Below are 18,702 nucleotides of genomic sequence, written 5' to 3' on the forward strand. Positions count from 1 at the left end.
TTGGTTATAGTAGATATTCAGTAAACATGTCGGATCAAATTATTAAATGAGTAACTAATACATGCGGACCTCTGGGCTGAGCTGAGGGGGCATGAAAATGAGTAAATCATGGTTTTCCTAGAGCAGGTGTTCCCAACGTGGGGCACACATCCCACAGGGGGGCAAATTTGATGATTAAGGAGGGCAATTTGAGAATGAGTTCACAGTGAATTTTTTGCATTTCTTATTGTCAAGGGCCTCATATACATTATATAAATATATATCATGACATACTTAGGCATTTCAGTTGTTTTGAAACTTTGCTATTTTTTCCTATCACTTCATATTTTTTTCAACAATTTTAGTGATTTTTTCCTCAGTACTTCAACTGTCCTTTCGTATGTTTTCTTTCATGGATGCCATGTTCTTTGGAAGCTTGTTCAGACCAAGTTAATGGCCTTTTAGGCTTCCTCCATGTGAACAGTTCACTTTTTGAATATGGATTATATGAGGGGGGAACAGATCAGGATTAAAGAGATGCTTAGGTGGGGAAAGGCCAAAAATAAGGTTGGGAACCACTGCGCTAGAGGTTTTAGTAAGGGAGAGATAAACAGATCATATTGATACGATTCAGTCAACTGTGAGGCCATGCAGAGAAGGACCAGCCTTACCAATAGGGAAGGCTCCTTAAAGCAGACCCTCAAATGCTGGCAGCTTGTTGCTGTGCTAGCTTCTTAGCCTTGACCTTTCAATGCTTGGGGTAAACCAGTCTCAGCTTTCTCATCTGTACAGCACAGCACACAACACTTCCTCTAGCTTTTTGTCTGGAATAAACATAACATTTACCATTTAAGCCCCAAGATGTTAAGGAGCTTGAGAATTCCTTTAATAAGATTTCCTTAAAAGCTGTGATAAGTTTTTAAGAACAAAGCATTGGTTTTAAATTATGGAACCCAGCCTTTCAGCCTGAATTTAAGTACAAGACACCTTTTTTTGGCAGGGTATGCAGTGAAACATACTCAAATTCCCCATGGTTGGCTGTGATGGGGTTGAGGTCAGGGTCAATGTGATCTTTTCCTCAACTTACAAGATATCCATTTAGTAAATGGGTGTAACTTTTCAGGGGCCCAAATCAATGATATTGGAAGTATAAAACTGGGAACCAGGGATTCAAACTAGTTATCAGTGCTGTAATAGCACCTCCCACACCTCCCCATGATTTGACAGGTTAGAGTTACAGGTTTCTGGAATGAGGGCACATGATAGTCCAACTTCCCACTGGTGTTCACCTAAGGTCCCATTTTTAAACCAACCTAGTCCCACTTTTGGATACAGGGTTTGTCTCCCCAACTTTCTGTCAAAGCAGCTTTCCCTTCGAGTACACCACTGGGACTTTCAAACCGACTAGTCTTTCCAGAGTGGTTTTGGCCCTTTCCCACACAGGGAGATCCTTCAGTTCACTACAAATACGTTGCCGTATATTGACTGTTATGTGAAATCACAGCTCAAAAGTGAGCTGGAATTTGATTAGCAGGCATTGACTAGGATTTTCTAAGCTGCAAGAAGCCAGTTAATGGTTTCTTAGAGAAATTCACTGGCAACCCATTGGATAACTAATGTTCTCACTTGACCTAATATATGCCTCCATTTTATTTGCAAAATTAGTTGATCTTCTAAAGATAAAGGACATTGCTATAACCACAGTACCAACCTCAAAATTTTTCAAAATGCCCCCTTGTTCTTTCTAGGCTCTTTCCTGTTGGGGGATTCATCCCTGAGACAGCCAATCAGGGAGACTCACATGAATTTTAGCCAGAGACCAAGCCCCAAGGTGTTTACAGCCAATGGAGGTTTCTAGCTTCAGCACTCTACACATTAAGATCACCTGCTTTTCTTTGCAATTATGTCTGTGTAAGCTCATGTTTCAATGGCTCACTTGCCCATTTTGGGCAGTAAGGGAAACACTGAGGAAGGTCTACAGTTTATTTCTCAGCATAAACTGCACTTGCAAAGACTAAGACATCCTATGAACCTATGAAGTACACATGAAAAGGTCGATTGGCAGTATGCTGCCATGGGGTCTTACTCACAAAAATGTCCTATTTTCCTTCCTTCATCCCATTAAGATGAAATAAGCAGACTTGATCAGATGTTTTATAAAAATTTATTAAAATTCAAAATTGATCTTCTGTCCCATGAGTATCCATCCAGCTGCCTGCAATAAAATAGCCACTTTTAGTCAATTTCCATACTTCAATTCTAATGGTACTTGAAGTACAGTATACAGAATATCAGATCTTCTTTCATCATCAAGTAATCAGTGAGAGAGTTCAAGTTGGGTTGAGATCATCATGTATTCTGGAATAAAACCACAGCATTGATATTTACAAGACTTACCTCTCAAAGGTCAGCCAGCTGCCATGACCGCTACCATAAATGCCTGAAAGCAAAGAATGCACATTAATCATGGTCAAAAGAACTTGTGTGATGCTTGTCAGTAACGTAACCTCAGAATAAAAATGGAACGGTAAATGAGTGATATCATCCTATTTCATTTGGCAGAATCACTACATCACTGGTTACATTCTAACTTATCATATATAACAAGTATCATATATTACCTGGAAATCTCCATGGTTTCAGGTCTGCCTGTTTGAAGATTGAAAAAAAGGACATTTATTAGAAATATACCCTACCAACATTTTTAACTTCTGGAAAAATAATTTAGGGCAGTGAGCACCTTCTGTATAGCTCAATGGTGAATGTTCCACCACAAGTGAACCCTAATGTAAACTATGGACTTTGGGTGGCAATTATGTGTACTTGTGTTAAGTCCGTAAGTTTAACAAAAGGCTCACTCTGGTGGCTGGATGTTGACCATGAGGTGTGCAATTACAAGGTATATGGGAACTGTACTTCAGTTTTGCTGTGAATCTCAGTAGCAAAATTAAATTTAATGAATTAAAATATGAAAACGGCTAAATAATTCAGGTATCATCTACAGATTTATATGCCATAAAAACTTGTTCACAAAGTGTTATTAACCTGCACCTCTCCAAATGTGTTATTAATCCCCCATTACCACATAGAACGTTTGGTGTAACACATTAGTTATCCAAACCCCGGAATGTTTTGTGGGAACATGGCCAATCCCTTTTTGAGGTTATGATTGTTGCAGCCAGATACATCAGATAGGAGCGAAAGACAATATTGCTCATCACTATTAGTCTGCTGAACTATGTTATCATCATTGTATCGGCTTTAAACCACTTAAAATAGAAAGAAACCAAAATCAAAACTACCATACCTCTGCTAAAACTCTTTACTCCTGGACTTGTAGCCAACCCAACTTCTCACACCTGCAGAAGTATTTTCAAATTTAGTAACAGGTAGTAATAGGAAAATTTATAAAATGTTACAGGTACTGTTTCAGTTATAAAACAAAATCTTCATTCTTTTTCAGAGAGATTCCCATCTGTTTTTTTTTTAATCATCACTAACAGCACCTTACTTAGTAACTATTTGAGATTAACAAAATGCATACCTTAATTTAAATGTCTCCAAAACGTGCATCTGAAAAAGTAAGTATTTATTTAGACTATATTTCTCAAATCAATGGCTTTGCACACCACAAAACACTAACAGTCAACAATTACTAAGACAAGCACATTTTAGCAATATAAATCTGTACCAGAAGCCAAAATCTGTTGTCATGTCTTACCCCAAGCATGCCATCCACGGATAAAAATGTGTATCCAACAGCTAAAAGGGAAACAACATTTTTATTAATGTTAAATATTATTAAATTCTTTGCTTATTGTTATATGTCACAGGGTTCTTCAGTGTTAGAGTTGTCTACATGCTAATTTCAGGTCAGACATTTGATCAACATCATTACAAAAACCCCGTTCAAAGCATGCGCAACATGCACTCAACTAATCAAACACACAACATAAGCATTAGGAGCTTGGCAGTTATGCAGTGCATTTTATCACATTCTCAGTTTTAAGTCAATTAGAATGTTTTTAACAATACTTACAAGAAGTAAGTCAAGCCACTCCAGACATGTTAAGAGACTAAGTCCACCTAAAAAAAAAAAAGTGGTTTTCCAATAGCCAAAGATGAATTTTCTTCTCAACAATCTAAAAAATGCCTGAAATCAGATAGAGCTAATTAAGACCTTCACATTCAGTCAGTATTTGCTTATCATCATACAGGCTTTTACATATCCAGACATCTTAGGAATGGTGACAGGATAAGGACTCCCACCTTTCAAGCACTCCCTGGTGTTTCCTGTGCATTAGAAGGAAACCCTCAGAAGCTACTGGTGGCATTGTTGTATTTGTCCAGTTACCAATGTGAAGTTATAATTTTACTTACCATTCCAACTTCCAGTTAGTTCTTTTTAGTGCCTACACAAAAGGAAAAGCAAATTAGTAGTGGCACTTTGCTTATGCTATTACCAGCAAATGTTTTGTAACAGATACATCAGACAAGTGGTACATTTCTTCAGAATTCAATCTGCTGAACTATGCAAGCATCACAGTATCCGTTTCTTTAGGTGTCCCCCAACATTAATTAGTGCAGGCGTTCACCTTTAAAAAGGGAAGGAGGAAAGCCCTGAGGATCAGCACCAATTTGGCAATATGTGATCCCTTAGAAAAGTCTTTGAAAAGTCCTGGGTAAATAAGATCGATATATAAAAAGGTTTCTCACCTGTCTGCCCATGGCAATAGAGTGATACTTGCACCATAAGACCTGAGAAGGGAAGAGTTTCAGGTCAACTTTGGTGCAATCTTTATTTTCTCTAAATCACCATTTTGTGTGCCTCAGTTAGGATAATGGTGGTAATACTTCTCGTCATACTCACAGTCGAGAGTAGCAAATAAAATGTCATCATTGTGGCACATGGGGTGTACCTTTAACCTAACTTCCCTGCCTGAAAAAGCTCTCGGTTCACTTACCCCAGCAGCGGTTCTCATTCCTTTGGCACAGAACTAGAAAACAGACAAAGAGATCCCAATGAAGCATACTACACAGCCACGTTAAACATTAATGTCACCAATTCTGAAGCCTCAGAATAGGATTTGTCAGAAACTCCTTCTGTCCACTACTCTTAAACCATCACAGGCTTAACAAAAAAAGACATCTAGGCAAATTTCATCCTTCACACCGTATTTACCCGATTCTTACCTGTCCGTCAGATGCCACATTGCACTCGTGCCGAGCATCATTCCTAGGGAAAATATTAGCTTTAGTTCATTTTGTTCTAAATTATGCAAGTGGTTTACATCACCCACAATTTCATACTATAATGGGTGCACTCGATGTATTATAACGAGAGCACTGTACAGCTAAGTTTAAGAACCACTGACGGCAAAACGGTGCAATGCGGAATGCAGCCGCTCAGAGAACCACGTGGGCTACCCCCATACCCGCCTCCCTGGAGGAAGTGGCTCCGGCCGAGGTCATTTACAAAGACCCACTCGGTGACTCGGCATGCGCCGCCATCAGAGCTGTTGGCATTCATCAACAGTCTCAGATGTCCCTACCAACATAAGCTTCATCAGAGGCAGGGCACGCCAGCCGAGGTATTTCCGCAATTGAGCCCTACAACCGAGTGCTGAGTTTATGTCAAGCCCGCACCCAACGCGCAATCCTCTACAATCCTCATCCTGCAAAGGCTTGCAACTAGCCCATAAAAGTCAGCGCTTTTAGGGCGACTTTAGTTGCCATGACCTGGAGGCCTTGAGCCAAGAACCCACTTAGCACCCGCGAAAACATACACACGTACCAGTTGCTACCTTCCATCCTCGAAAGACCGAGATGGCGTCCGGGCGCCTGTATATAAGGAATTCGTTCCATGACGTCATGACGCACTTTCCCCGCCTGCGTCGGCTTTAGCTCCTCCCCCACTCCTCCCTTAGTCTCCTCCTCCAGCCACACCTTCGTCCCGGCCTCTCTGCCCGCCCTTGGCCCCACCCCCTCGGCTTGTGGGCGGGGTCACGATGGCCAGCGTGACGCTGAGCTCCCACCCTCCAAACCGACTGAGGAGGAAGACAGGAGCGGGGAGGGGGCGCGGGGACGGAAAGCGCTGGGGGAGGGGGGAAGGGGACGGTAGAAGGGTGAGTGATTTCCTTCCGGCACGTCGCCCGCTCCAGGGGAGGGGGCGGGGGTTTTCACTTCCGGGACGGTGTTCCGGCCCATTCCTGCCCATTTCCACCCCCGGAGGTAGGTGCTGCTCCTTGACTGGGCCGGGGCCCGCACGCCCGTCCCGCTGCCCTGCCCTGGGGCCGCCCCGCCCGATCTCCCCCGCCTGCCTGCTCCTGGGGCGCTCAGCCACTTCCCTCCACTCCCACCCTAAGGCACCCGAGACCTGCCACCCCCTTGGCCCCGGGCCGGGCTGGGCTGCCGGACCCGCCCCCTCGCCGAGTCCCTCCCTCAGGACCCCGGGATGGGCGGCCCCCTCCCCCACCCCCACCCGCCACACCCAGACACACACACCCACCTCTGAGCAGCTCTCCGCCCGCCCACACCTACCGCCTGGACCGGGTCCCGGGGCGCCGCCCCCTTCCCGCTCTGTACCCCGCACCTGATGGCCCGCTCCCAGGCCGCGCGCCCGGCTCCCCCCGCTTCCCCTGCTCCTCGGTGACAGTGCGCGGCTCAGTCAGTGCCCCGCTCCCCGCGCTTCCTCACCCGGACGGAAGCCACTCGAGGACCGGAGTGGCCCACCGCACGGCGTTCCGATTCTCCTCTTCCAGCTCCCACTCCTCCAGCGCCGACGGTAGTGCAAGACCCTGCTCCAGGGGCCTCCTCCACTGGGGCACTGCCGGGAAGAACAAACAAAAAGGCGCTGGTGTAGGCTCCAAAACACACACATCTGAATTCAGGATGGCATCGACAGAGGCTCTTACTGGATTAAAAGTTGTCAAACAAACAAAAACGCTTTGGAAAAAGGTCAGATTGGCTACAGTTGGTTCTTGAAAACAGTGTATGCACTTCCCTGTTTAACTGACCGGTGTGTTGTGAATGCCGGGCAGTCCTGTGAGCTTGTCAGATAAATTCCTGAAGTTTCAGGTCTTCGGTAACTATGTAATGTCCTAACTTTACAGAGAAATGGAAACACATTGGGCTCCAGTTAGTGTCTTCCCAGTGGGGTGTATATAAAACTACTCCCAACCATGGAAAGCTGTTGGATGCGATTATAGGCTTAGTGTTTTTAAAACCTTTTAATGTAAAAATACTGGCCATACTTGGTAAATGCTCTATTTTTTTTTTTTTACCAGCTTTGGGGAACTAAATGTCAGAATCAAAGTACCATCCCCACCCTGAAATTTCCAACTTTGAAATTGGATTATTTAGATAGGAGCAGGTATACCTACCTTTTCCTAATTCTGAGAGTGAATGTCAAGTCTCCTCATCTCAGTTGAGTCCTGTGGCACCTTTCCTAGAGTTTGCCTCCAGTGCTAAACCTCAACCCTTTTTGTGGGGGCTCCGGTGCATCCTTAAAAATAATGGCTTGCATTCCTGTGGGATAGTAGTGACTTTGTAAAAGAATAAACTCACACAAGTAGTAAAATATTAAGAAGAGGCATATCTAATCGACCTATCTGTGCATAATCACATTGATTCAAAAACTTATTTCCTCCAAGGAAAAGTTGTCATAGGATTTTATATTCAGTGCAAATACCTTATGATTAATGCTTAAAAAAAAAAGAACTCACAACTGCTTTCCCCCTCTCTGTTCTGTTGAACTCTATTTTGATGTTGCATAGCTTATTAGTAAGGAAAGTATGGGGATAGCTTAAATTTTTAGAAATCTAACAATCACTTTTGTGTGTGTGTGTGTGTGTGTGTGTTTAATATATTTATATTGATTTCAGAGAGGGAGAGGGAGTGGGAGATAGAAATATCAATCATGAGAGAGAATCATTGATCGGCTGACTCCTGCATGCCCCCTACTGGGGATCAAGCCCACAACCGCACATGTGCCCTTGACCAGAATCAAACCCGGGACCCTTCAGTCCGCAGGCCTATGCTCTGTCCACAGCCAAACCTGCTAGGGCTAACAATCACTTTTTTGGGTTTAATGGTGTCTTGCTGTGAAACCTAGACTGAAAAAGCCTGTTGGTTTTCCTGTTCCATATCTAAACATAAGGCAGGTGTCTCTTTTTACTGGGAGATTTTGAAATTTTGCCAAATGATGTTTTTAAACACGTTTGAACTGGAAAGCATGAGGGGCATACAATTCTAATTGTTCATGAGAATCCGGTTTCCTCTTTCGCAGGGTTGAATGCCTGCCTACACCCTCAGGCCCCACCATGGAGAAGGGTGGTAACATACAACTGGAGATCCCTGACTTCAGCAACTCTGTCCTGAGCCATCTAAACCAGCTGCGATGGAGGGCGGCTCTGCGATATCGTGGTCAACGTGCAAGGACAAGCTTTTCGGGCTCACAAAGTGGTACTGGCCGCCAGCTCTCCCTATTTCCGGGATCACATGTCCTTGAACGAGATGAGTACTGTCTCCATTTCGGTCATCAAGAACCCCACTGTTTTTGAACAGCTCCTTTCTTTCTGTTACACAGGGCGGATATGCCTGCAGCTGGCAGATATCATCAGCTACCTGACAGCTGCCAGTTTTCTGCAAATGCAGCATATTATAGACAAATGCACACAGATCCTAGAGGGCATTCATTTCAAAATTAATGTGGCTGAGGTCGAAGCAGAATTAAGTCAAACGAGGACAAAGCATCCAGAGAGACCTCCGGAGTCTCACAGGGTTACACCAACTCTAAACCGCTCCCTTAGCCCACGGCAAAATGCCCCAAAGGGAAGTCGGCGAGGTCAGGTTAGTGCTGTGCTGGACATCAGGGAGCTCAGTCCTCCCGAGGAGTCCACCAGCCCTCAGATCATTGAACAGAGTTCTGATGTAGAGAGCCGGGAGCCTATTCTTCGGATCAACCGAGCAGGACAGTGGTATGTAGAGACAGGAGTAGCAGACCGAGGGGCACGGAGTGATGATGACGTGAGGGTTCTTGGGGCAGTACACATCAAAACGGAAAATCTAGAGGAGTGGCTGGGGCCTGAGAATCAGCCCTCTGGAGAAGATGGGAGCAGTGCCGAGGAAGTCACAGCCATGGTGATTGACACCACGGGCCATGGTTCCATGGCACAGGAAAATTACACTTTAGGATCTTCAGGAGCCAAGGTGACTCGGCCAACAAGCAGTGAGATTGACAGGTAAGTTTTGTTTTGTTCGCCCATCTAACAGCTGTTGTACAGACATAACTAAAGCGAGCCCCCTGTGTGGTACAGAGAGCATCTTCCTTCCTTGATGCTCTTAGCTGAAATAAGTTTATGTTGGGGAAACTGGAGGTGTGCCAAAAGGCTTGCATTCTTATTTTTTTAAAGCAGGAAGCTCCTTGCCCTGGCCAGTGTGGCTCAGTTGGTTGAGCATCATCCCATGCACCAAAGGTCACTGGCTTGGTTCCGGTCAGGGCACATGCCCGGCTTGCAGGCTCAATCCCCGGTAGGTGGTGTGCAAGAGGTAGCCAATTGATGTTCCTCTTTCATTGATGTTTCTCTCCCTCTCCCTTCCTCTCTCTCTAAACATCAATAAAAACATTTTTAAAAAATAAAAATAAAGCAGGAAGTTTCTAGTCCTGAAGAATTCAGTGTTACGAGAACTATGGTAAAATTAGACACTTCCATGAATCAGAATAGCATCTGCAGCCACACTGTATCAGTAATTAGCAAGGCTTTCTTGGAATTCCAGGTAGAGGGCTGGTCATCAGCTGGGAACCTGGCAGGTTTGCCCTTCTTCCTTGTGTTATCACCCAGGTAGGTGGTCTCAGGGGAGTTTTACTTGCCTTTGTAGTGCTGTTTACTTTTCTTTGCTTCCCACCTATCAAGTTAGAAGGGGTATGGTACCAGCAGTAATTGTTCTTTTTAAATTAGTGTAATCACAATACAGTTATTCCAAAGAAAAGCTTTGGACATGGTTTTTATTCCTTTCTTCACTTGTCATTTGATGTCTTCCTTTTGTCTTTCATTGGTGACTGCTATCACAGGTCCAAGAGTCTGTTTTTTCACCAGTGCTGCTAGGTCCCATGGCTCCCATTTCTCTTTCTAATGGTAATTAGAGCATTTCTTTTTGGTGGAGATAGCAATAGTTTTAATTTAAGTAAATTTAAAGATAGTTTCAGTTGAAAGTATTGTCCTGGCTGGTGTGGCTCTATTCTATTGGTTGGGCATCTTCCCATGCACTGAGAGGTTGCAAGTTCAATTCCTTGTCAGAGCATATGCTTGGGTTGCGGGCTTGATCCTCTGTAGAGGGCGTATAGGAGGCAGCCCATAGATGGTTCTCTCTCATCCATCTTTCTCTCTCCCTCTCTCTCTTCCTCCCGCTCTCTAAAAATCAATAAAAAAAACATTTTTTTAAAAAAAAGAAAGTATTATCAACTTAGATTGATCATATATGTTCTTTTCCCCCTTTTAAAAATAAATTAAAATTGACTGCATGGACAATGAAAGTTTAAAAAGTTATAACGGTTGGTTGATACCTGGTCTTGAGAGACATATCAGAAGTAATAGCTTAATGCAAAGACTGAATCTCCATGATCTACTATATCAAAAGTCTGAAATATATAACAAGTTATGTTAGGGCCTAAAGGAAGGAACAACCAAAAACCTAATCGTTACATAGAACCCAGTTTTAATTTATTCTTTTATGGTTCCCAATACTTACATAAGGATAGAACTTATATTTAGCTTTAGCTTCCCTAGGTCATATGGTCTATCTCATATGTAATTCTGTATTTCTTAAATTTACTACGGCAAACCTTTCTTTAAAAAAAGACAAAAAAAACCTTTCTTGTCTTATTTCAAATCAGATCCTATTATTGACTCCCTGAAAGTATTTCTTAGTCGTCTGTTGTTCAGTTTGTTCCCCTTCTCTCAGCCATGGGATAAAGAGGATAAACATCACCATTTTCTAAGTTCCTTGACACTGCTCTTCTGTTAGTCCCCTTTTGCTCCTCTTCCGACAGATTTAGCCCCTCCGGCAGTGTTGTCCCCTTGGCGGAGAGACACAGAGCCCGAAGTGAGTCTCCTGGGAGAATGGATGAGCCTAAGCAGCCCAGCTCCCAGGTATGTAGTTGTGATGGCTGAAGCAATTGCCACTGTGTGAATCCGGCAGGAAAGATGTAGGACAGGGAACAGGGACCCTGTTAAAGAAATATTCTCCTTGATTACTTTTTTCTTTATTCCTGTTTGCAAGCATGCAGGAAATGCACTTTTGGTGTCAGCAGAGTTTGGGAAATAGAAAAGATGAGATTGCGGAACTCTTTTCTGAACCAGTCTTTAGTCCTGAGAGTAGAAATAAAAAAGTAACCCCTGAAAAGGAAATGCAGGAAATGCAGGACCTGAGATGGAGAGCCTGATTCTGTACGTGTGGTGGGTATAACACTACATAATTACTACTTTATGTAATAGAAAATATTTGTACACAGCTGCTTTTGCATTTTTATATGCTTACATCTTTTCATTTATTTTCTTCCTGAATCTTTTGTTAGACTAAAATGTTTTAGAGAAGATAGGAATTATGTCTTCTATTTTCTTTGCAATTCTCCTTAGCAAGTAGCATAAGTAGTTGGTTGATATTATTGTTTGTTTGTTTTTCCTCACAGGTCTCTATCATTGAAGATTTATTTGTAAAAGGACAGTAGACCTCACCAAGTAGAACTTAATACGTTGTAAACACTTTTGTCCTTTGAAAGAAAACACTGGTGGACTAAGATTGCATAGCTAATTTTTTTAGCTTCTGCATTATACTGGTAGTATCTTGTTTAGTTTTTACTTAAACATTGGACATTTAGTGTGTATATATTATAATAACAGCAGCAAGACATTGTTAGAAACTGCATTTACTTGCATGTTACCATGCCAGTTTTTCGGTACCAGAAAAGGAATTGTAACTATTATAAGGTTTTTTTTAGTTTTAATAAGGTGTTAGAGAAAATATTAGGACCTTGGAGGGAAAGTTTACTCTTAGTATTAGGGTCCTTTTTCTCTCATCTTTCAAAAGAATGTGATGACTATGTGAAGGTAACTATGATGCAAATAAATATGAGACAGACCTTATAACTTAATGGGGGCATAAGGCAGACTAACACATACACAAAACAGATATAGATGAGACTATATAGACCTCATTAACAGTGTTGTGGGAATAGAGTGCTTAAAAGGCAGTTACTGGAATCAATAACCACTTAAAGAAAGTGGAGAATTTAAGTGCAGTATTTAATGAAGTGGTTAGAAAGAGGTAATTTAATGCATATGTAGATATAATAGGGATAACAATTGGAATTCTACAAGGATGTTTACCCGACTAAAGCAGAAGGTGCAGACTATAAAGAAATAGAAAATAAATAATATTGTTTGGAGATGATATTAAGAGATGAGTTAAGCCGAAACCGGTTTGGCTCAGTGGATAGAGCGTTGGCCTGCGGACTGGAAGGTCTGGGTTCGATTCCGGTCAAGGGAATGTACTTTGGTTGCGGGCACATCCCCAGTGGGAGATGTGCAGGAGGCAGCTGATCGATGTTTCTCTCTCATCGATGTTTCTAACTCTCTATGCCTCTCCCTTCCTCTCTGTAAAAAAATCAATAAAATATATTTTTTAAAAAAGAGAGAGATGAGTTAATATGACATGTGTGAGAGTTTAGATGATGCAGATAAATGAACATTTCCATCGAAGTACCTACCTGATTATCTAGATATAATTGTAGATTAGCATTCAAGAGGATGGTATGAGTGGGCCCAGATTCTTCTATTGCTGTACAATAGATCATTTACTGGAGGTTCCATAAAAAGCGTGCAGTTTGTCAGCCAGAAAGTAACTTGAGTTTCTTGTTCTGTTATGGTAATGGAATACAGTGTCCTCATTTTTTTTAATTGTTATGTTAACAACTTTACTTGTGGGTAGTAATTTTCTGTTTGGATCTCTAAAATCAGCATAAAGCTTAGTAACAGAGGTAAAAGTAAATTTGATTTATTTTAGGATTCACAGTGTATGTTCTTTTGTGCTTATTTTCCTCACCTGGCACAGGTAGAAGAATCAGCAATGATGGGAGTAAGTGGCTATGTGGAGTATCTTCGAGAGCAAGAAGTATCTGAGCGGTGGTTCCGGTACAATCCCCGTCTTACCTGCATCTACTGTGCCAAATCTTTCAACCAGAAGGGGAGCCTGGACCGGCACATGCGCCTGCACATGGGGATCACACCGTTCGTCTGTCGTATGTGTGGCAAGAAGTACACCCGCAAAGATCAGCTGGAGTATCACATCCGCAAGCACACAGGCAACAAGCCCTTTCACTGCCATGTTTGTGGCAAAAGTTTCCCCTTCCAGGCCATCTTGAATCAGCACTTTCGCAAAAACCACCCTGGCTGCATCCCCCTGGAGGGGCCTCATAGCATCTCCCCTGAAACAACTGTCACATCTCGAGGACAAGTCGAGGAAGAGTCACCTTCACAAGAAGATACAGTTGCTCCTGGGGAAACTGCCCAGGGCTCTGTGTCCACCACTGGGCCAGATTGAAACATCGAGGGGGAGGGGGCAGACCCTCTTCCCCATTGGACCGTAAGCAGCCAGCATCAGGGCCATGGGCTGGTACTTCGATTCACAAAATGCCACATCACTAGATCGGAAGATGCTCCCAAGATGTTGCCAAACTAGAGGATCAGCAACATACACAGAAGCACTAGAGGCTTTTCCCCCCCTCCTTCCCACCTCACACTTTGGAAAATATCAAGCAAATCAACTTTCTAATTCAGGGATCAACAGCCTTGGTTTGTTAACTTTATAAGAAAAAAATTTTTTAACAAAACAGTGATAGATGCTCATTTATCTACCAGTCACATTTGAACATTGTCCTTTGGTCCATGTCATCCTGGTGGCTGTCACTCACCCAGATCTAAAAAACCCAGCAGGAGCCTTGGTCATCGGAACCAGCCAACCATATGAGGGAATTTCCTTTCTTCCTTTCTGCCAGAATGTGCAGCTTCAAATTTCAAGGGGAAAAAAAAGAATCCTGGTGCTTCTTATTGTTTTGAAAGGTTAGACTTATCTTTGCTCTGACTAGGCATCTGCTGCGTGGTCATGTTTCCGGTAACAGCCATGCTGGAGGCAGCATCTGCTGAAGCACTTTAGGCAGCTGAACGTGAAACGGCAGCAGTGTTTGCAATAGGTACCACTAAGCTTGGGGCCTGGAGTGCTGGGTTGAGGTGAGGGGAGCAGAGGGAAGTTTTGGGTTTGCAAACGTGGAACAGTACAGAGCCTACTGCAACTTACTGCTTGGTATTTGTAAACCACCGTGCTTGTATATCTTTGGATATTAGGAAATGGCTCTAGTCCGGATGAATTAACGTGTTAGGCTGACTACCAAAGTTTCCTCCACTTTCTTTGGCTCCTAGTTTCACATAACAGCAATAGTATACATCAGAAATGTCCCTTTCCAGTGAAATGAGCCTGGATTGTATTTTTAAATCCACAGGTCTCCCTATTTGATAACTTTTATATGAAGTTTTAAACACATTTTTTCTGCAGCATTCTGATTGAAGAAATTCAACACTATGGTTCTTATTGCAGCCACAATTCCATTTCCTCTTATATAAGTAATAGTTTATATTTTCAGTCCAATAGAAGAACCTCACTAAATCCATGTCTCATGTCTGCAAACCTAGTAATTCATAAACCAACCATCAGCAAATTGCTGGTGACTCCAAGAGCTTTGCTTTTTAATATAGTACAGGGCATTTACCAGAAAACATCAGGCACAATCATGTTGCAATAAATTGATCAAGGCATCAGTTTTGATCAGGTTTGATTACTTAATCATTCCTAAGATTTTTTAAAACTTCAGGAGACCTTTTTGGTAATTCTGAGATTCTTACTCCAGCACTGAGAGTCAAGAGGAATTTACCAAGTGTGTAGAGCTTTAGATGCCCGATTTTGTATGCAGAGAATGAGGGTGGATTTTTAAGGGATGCAGGCAAGTAGATGCTTACAAGTTACAGTGCAAATAGAAAGGAGAAAAATCTCTAGCTTCTCTTAATGATCATTAAGATGTTAAGATTAGTATTTAAATGCATAGTGGTTTAAGAAATTGTCTTGGTGCAGAGGCATAGATGATTGTTAAAGGGATTTGGAAGAGGGCCTGGTCATGCCTGCACTGGTGAGCCATTTGTGAGTTAGTAGTGCACTCCCTTCCTGAGAATGCTTTGTGATAAGTGGAAAGGGGGACAGGAAAGGTGGCATTTCTTTGATGATAGGATGTTAAATGCAAAGGGTAATTCTTAAGCAGTCTAAGAATTGTACATACACATACAGCTGCACTGTATCACTAGAGAATGGTTATTTTTTCTCTTTAGAAAAACAGAAATGTGTCTTTTAATAGGAATGTAACAATGCTATCGTATGTTAAGAGCCTACCCTTAAACGTTGTTTTGGAGTGTATTTTATCTTTATAAGACATTGATCAGGACACCATGATAAGGTAAAAACTCTTGCCTAGGTCCATCTTAAGGACCAACTAGGCTCTGTGACCTACAAAAAGTAGAGTTGAAATGAGACTAAAATCTATAGGGAAACATTTCAGCTGGTAATCAAGGCTTTCAATGGACAGATCTTGCCATAACTAAATAGGTGAAAAGTACAGAATATGCTGCTTTAGCTGGAGCTTTTAAGCCTACCAAAAAAATATTAAGTCAATCTTATGTTTGAGAAGTAGTATGCTGGAAAGTTATTGCTTTGCTAGTTTTCTTAGATTTTATGTGAGAAAATAGAGCTTTTTAAACTATTACCAAATTGTAAAGGTGAAGTGCAGTAATTTCTGTAAAGAGAAACTTTGCAGCATTTGTCAGTATATACTCTATCCGGGGTTGGCAGCAAACACTTTGAATGCAGTAGAGACTGTCCAATAGACATGGAAATACTATGAGTGCTTGGTGGGTTCCTCACCTTGTCACTCATTTCTAATAGCTTTTGCTGTGTTAATACTGTGAATAGTGCCTCCAGGTCGTCTAGGACCTCGTCAGCACAATTGTCTTTGCTGGTTCTCTCCTTTTCGCTGGTCTAGACTACAGCCAGGAGGTTCGTGAAATTCAAGTTTCCGAAAGCAATTTTCCCATTTTAGCTAGGAGAGATATTGTTATTCTGAATACTTATCCATATTCTTCTCCAGGTTCACTGTGACATTGCCCTAGTTCTTAGCTAACATGTGGGAGCATAGGAGTTAGTAGTGTTCTATCTACATCAATGAATCGCTATATTGTTGTGTGCACAAAGGATACCTCTCTTAACAGTGTTCTAAATGACTTTAGCTAATGCTGAAAATTATTACCAAATCTTCACCTTGTGAAGGGAACTGCATTAGCAATGAGAGCTGAATCATCAAGTACTTTAATGCCAAGAAATAGCAAACACTGGGCCTGTTTTTATTCATTGAATGGCTCTTCTTAGCAAAAGAGCTACCCAATATTCTCAGCAAACTAAGAGAGATAACAATATATTCATCTTCTTTCATTCTAAGGGGTACCTTTTGTTCTCTCTGAACTCTGATACCAGTATAAAATGCAGCATTGGCATGTGCAGTAACACTGTACTGAGGCAGAAAGGCTCTTTCTAATGACCGTTCTCTCTTTACTCAGAACCATATTTACCTCTGAACTGAGTTGAGTTTTATTTTATGTAACTTGCAAACTACCCCGGAGCCATTTCATTGTACCAGAGGGTTAAATCTAATTTTGAATATGTAAAATAACTTACTAAAGGATAAAGATTGAGAACGAAGGGAGATGGCAGTTAAGGGAAGTTTTCTTGCTATTTTATTTTTTGGTGGTTTTGTTTTTTTTGTGGGTTTTTTGTTTGTTTGTTTTGGGGTTTTTTTTTTTTATGTTTCCAGTTCCCTCTACATCTGTGAAATGGGGTTTTCCAAAGATGGTTTAACATATAGAATTAAACCATTTTCCTCTGAACTTCATAGTTGAAATTTGACCTTGGCTGGAAAGTGGTCTGACCAAAGAAATAGTGAACTTCATCCTTAATAACTGAATAGTCTCTTATCAAGAAGTAACTTTTAAAAAGTGTTAACTGTTACTTGACACTGATTTTGTTTCCTTTAACTAGTAAAAACTACATTTTGTTTGACTAGAAGATCTAATTTAAAGAAATGAAAGCAATGGCTAATGGAAAGAAATTAAACAAAGACAAAAGTCTTCTGAATCATAGTGGAAAGGCATTTGGTCAGGAAGGAGTTTGAATCCTGAAAGTTTTTTTCCTCTCAGATACAATAGACATGGTCTTTTTCTCTTCCTCACAAGTCCTTCTCCTCATCTGTGTACTTACTTGTTTAAGGAACAACAGATAAGTCTTCACTGAACTTAATCTTTGAAAGCAGGGCTCTTTACTTAGGCCTCATGGGAAAGAGTGCAAAATATTGAAGTATTTTGGTTCCTGCAATTTAGAAGGGAAAACAAGCAATTAAGTCAGGTTAATCCCTAAATTTCAGAGGCTGTCCCTTTGTAAAGTATGTCCCTAGGACTATGAATTAGATCTGTGTTCAACAAACTGCAGCCCCCTGGTCAAAAGTGATAGTGGACTAGCCTCTTCATTTAAGTGTTGTTTATGGCTACTTTCTTCTATAATTCAAAGTTGAGACCAGATGGCCTGCAAAGCCTGAAAATACAGTATTTACTGTCTGGCACCTGACAGAGGTTTACCAGCTCCAAATTAAATTTGAACGCATCACCCCCCAAATTTGTCAGTCCTGCCATTTTGCTATTACAAATTCATAAGTCTAAAAGGGTTTTAATTCGTATTGCTATATATGCATGTTTCCCAAAGAGTTTGCCATCTTTTCCTAGTTCCTTTTCTCACAACCCTCCTTGTGCTCCTTAATGATTCCCATTGCTTTAAGAGCATTTAGAATAGTTTTAGGATTTGACCTTGCCTTAAAGGTGCAGGTAGATTAAAGTTTAGGATGGTTGTTACAGATATAGCCAAGTAACTTTTAAAAACAATCCCCATGCGTAATAATGTAAGGTTAAACGAATACCATGTTTACATAAAATACGGTAAAAAATTGTTTTTATAAGTAAGCTTTGCCATTCCTCTGAGTTAACTTGAACTGCCTTGCATAATGATAGCAAGGGTGAATTTATTCCCACTAGTATTAAAATTGTATTTCTGTTAGGAATAAGTGGTTTGATTCTTATCCAAAGTACTGTTTTTCTAGATTAGAAACCTCTAACTTTTCCTGTATTATAAATCTTCATTCTAATTTCCTCAAGTAAACTTACTCTGTTCCTTGTGGAGTACTGAAAAGCCAAATCTTCCTTTTCCCTTTTTAATGAATGTTTTAAAGCATAATGAAACATCTGAAGATTGCGAATTCTTCCTAGACCTATCTTCCAATTTCTATTACTGTATGTAATTCTTCTGAATATATATTGGGCCATTATATATTTGTTTTGTGAATGTTCATTCTTACTGTTCAAATAGCTTATTTATGCTAGATGTGAAAAAATTGGAAATTTTAAAGAAATAATAATAGAATTCTTTGCAAAAGGAGAATATAGTTGTTCCCCATTTGAAAACAATACATGGTCCTCTGCATTAGATGCACTTGTCTGAATAAAGGGTTGTAGGCCACGCAGGTGCAAT

The 18,702-nt window shown here is 41.3% G+C and overlaps 2 protein-coding genes and 10 non-coding genes across 12 annotated transcripts in view; 1 reads left to right on the top strand and 11 right to left on the bottom strand.

Moving 5' to 3' along the window:
* Positions 1 to 2,124: 2,124 nt before the first annotated feature.
* Positions 2,125 to 18,702, bottom strand: part of SERPINC1 (serpin family C member 1) — a 38,567-nt gene continuing 21,989 nt past the window's right edge. Inside the window, exons 1-11 of the transcript XR_002829334.1 lie at positions 5,766 to 5,791; positions 5,173 to 5,215; positions 4,944 to 4,976; positions 4,360 to 4,391; positions 4,019 to 4,065; positions 3,701 to 3,741; positions 3,524 to 3,552; positions 3,287 to 3,338; positions 2,601 to 2,628; positions 2,377 to 2,419; positions 2,125 to 2,194 (exon numbers count right to left, since the gene is read on the bottom strand). The gene's annotated coding sequence lies outside the window, so the exon portion shown is untranslated. Of the gene's footprint in view, positions 2,195 to 2,376; positions 2,420 to 2,600; positions 2,629 to 3,286; positions 3,339 to 3,523; positions 3,553 to 3,700; positions 3,742 to 4,018; positions 4,066 to 4,359; positions 4,392 to 4,943; positions 4,977 to 5,172; positions 5,216 to 5,765 lie in introns of the transcript that reaches the window.
* On the bottom strand, positions 2,264 to 2,340 carry LOC111826100. Its single transcript, XR_002829349.1, has one exon. It is a non-coding gene; the product is annotated as a small nucleolar RNA SNORD81 (small nucleolar RNA).
* On the bottom strand, positions 2,484 to 2,560 carry LOC111826102. The gene has a single exon (XR_002829351.1). It is a non-coding gene; the product is annotated as a small nucleolar RNA SNORD47 (small nucleolar RNA).
* Positions 3,159 to 3,238, bottom strand: LOC111826105. Its single transcript, XR_002829354.1, has one exon. It is a non-coding gene; the product is annotated as a small nucleolar RNA snR60/Z15/Z230/Z193/J17 (small nucleolar RNA).
* Positions 3,402 to 3,484, bottom strand: LOC111826101. The gene has a single exon (XR_002829350.1). It is a non-coding gene; the product is annotated as a small nucleolar RNA SNORD79 (small nucleolar RNA).
* Positions 3,815 to 3,879, bottom strand: LOC111826111. The gene has a single exon (XR_002829357.1). It is a non-coding gene; the product is annotated as a small nucleolar RNA SNORD78 (small nucleolar RNA).
* Positions 4,137 to 4,197, bottom strand: LOC111826104. Its single transcript, XR_002829353.1, has one exon. It is a non-coding gene; the product is annotated as a small nucleolar RNA SNORD44 (small nucleolar RNA).
* LOC111826109 lies at positions 4,461 to 4,528 on the bottom strand. The gene has a single exon (XR_002829356.1). It is a non-coding gene; the product is annotated as a small nucleolar RNA SNORD77 (small nucleolar RNA).
* Positions 4,805 to 4,886, bottom strand: LOC111826116. Its single transcript, XR_002829361.1, has one exon. It is a non-coding gene; the product is annotated as a small nucleolar RNA SNORD24 (small nucleolar RNA).
* LOC111826112 lies at positions 5,051 to 5,112 on the bottom strand. The gene has a single exon (XR_002829358.1). It is a non-coding gene; the product is annotated as a small nucleolar RNA SNORD75 (small nucleolar RNA).
* Positions 5,481 to 5,560, bottom strand: LOC111826103. The gene has a single exon (XR_002829352.1). It is a non-coding gene; the product is annotated as a small nucleolar RNA SNORD74 (small nucleolar RNA).
* ZBTB37 (zinc finger and BTB domain containing 37) lies at positions 8,279 to 13,668 on the top strand. The gene is given in 4 exon segments (XM_023753945.1): positions 8,279 to 8,380; positions 8,382 to 9,221; positions 11,030 to 11,129; positions 13,090 to 13,668. Coding segments are annotated over 4 exon segments (1,509 nt in total). The 5' UTR covers positions 8,279 to 8,300; the 3' UTR covers positions 13,579 to 13,668.

This window comes from Myotis lucifugus, unplaced genomic scaffold, assembly GCF_000147115.1.
Source record: "Myotis lucifugus unplaced genomic scaffold, Myoluc2.0 scaffold_54, whole genome shotgun sequence".
Classification (NCBI taxonomy): Eukaryota; Metazoa; Chordata; class Mammalia; order Chiroptera; family Vespertilionidae; genus Myotis; species Myotis lucifugus.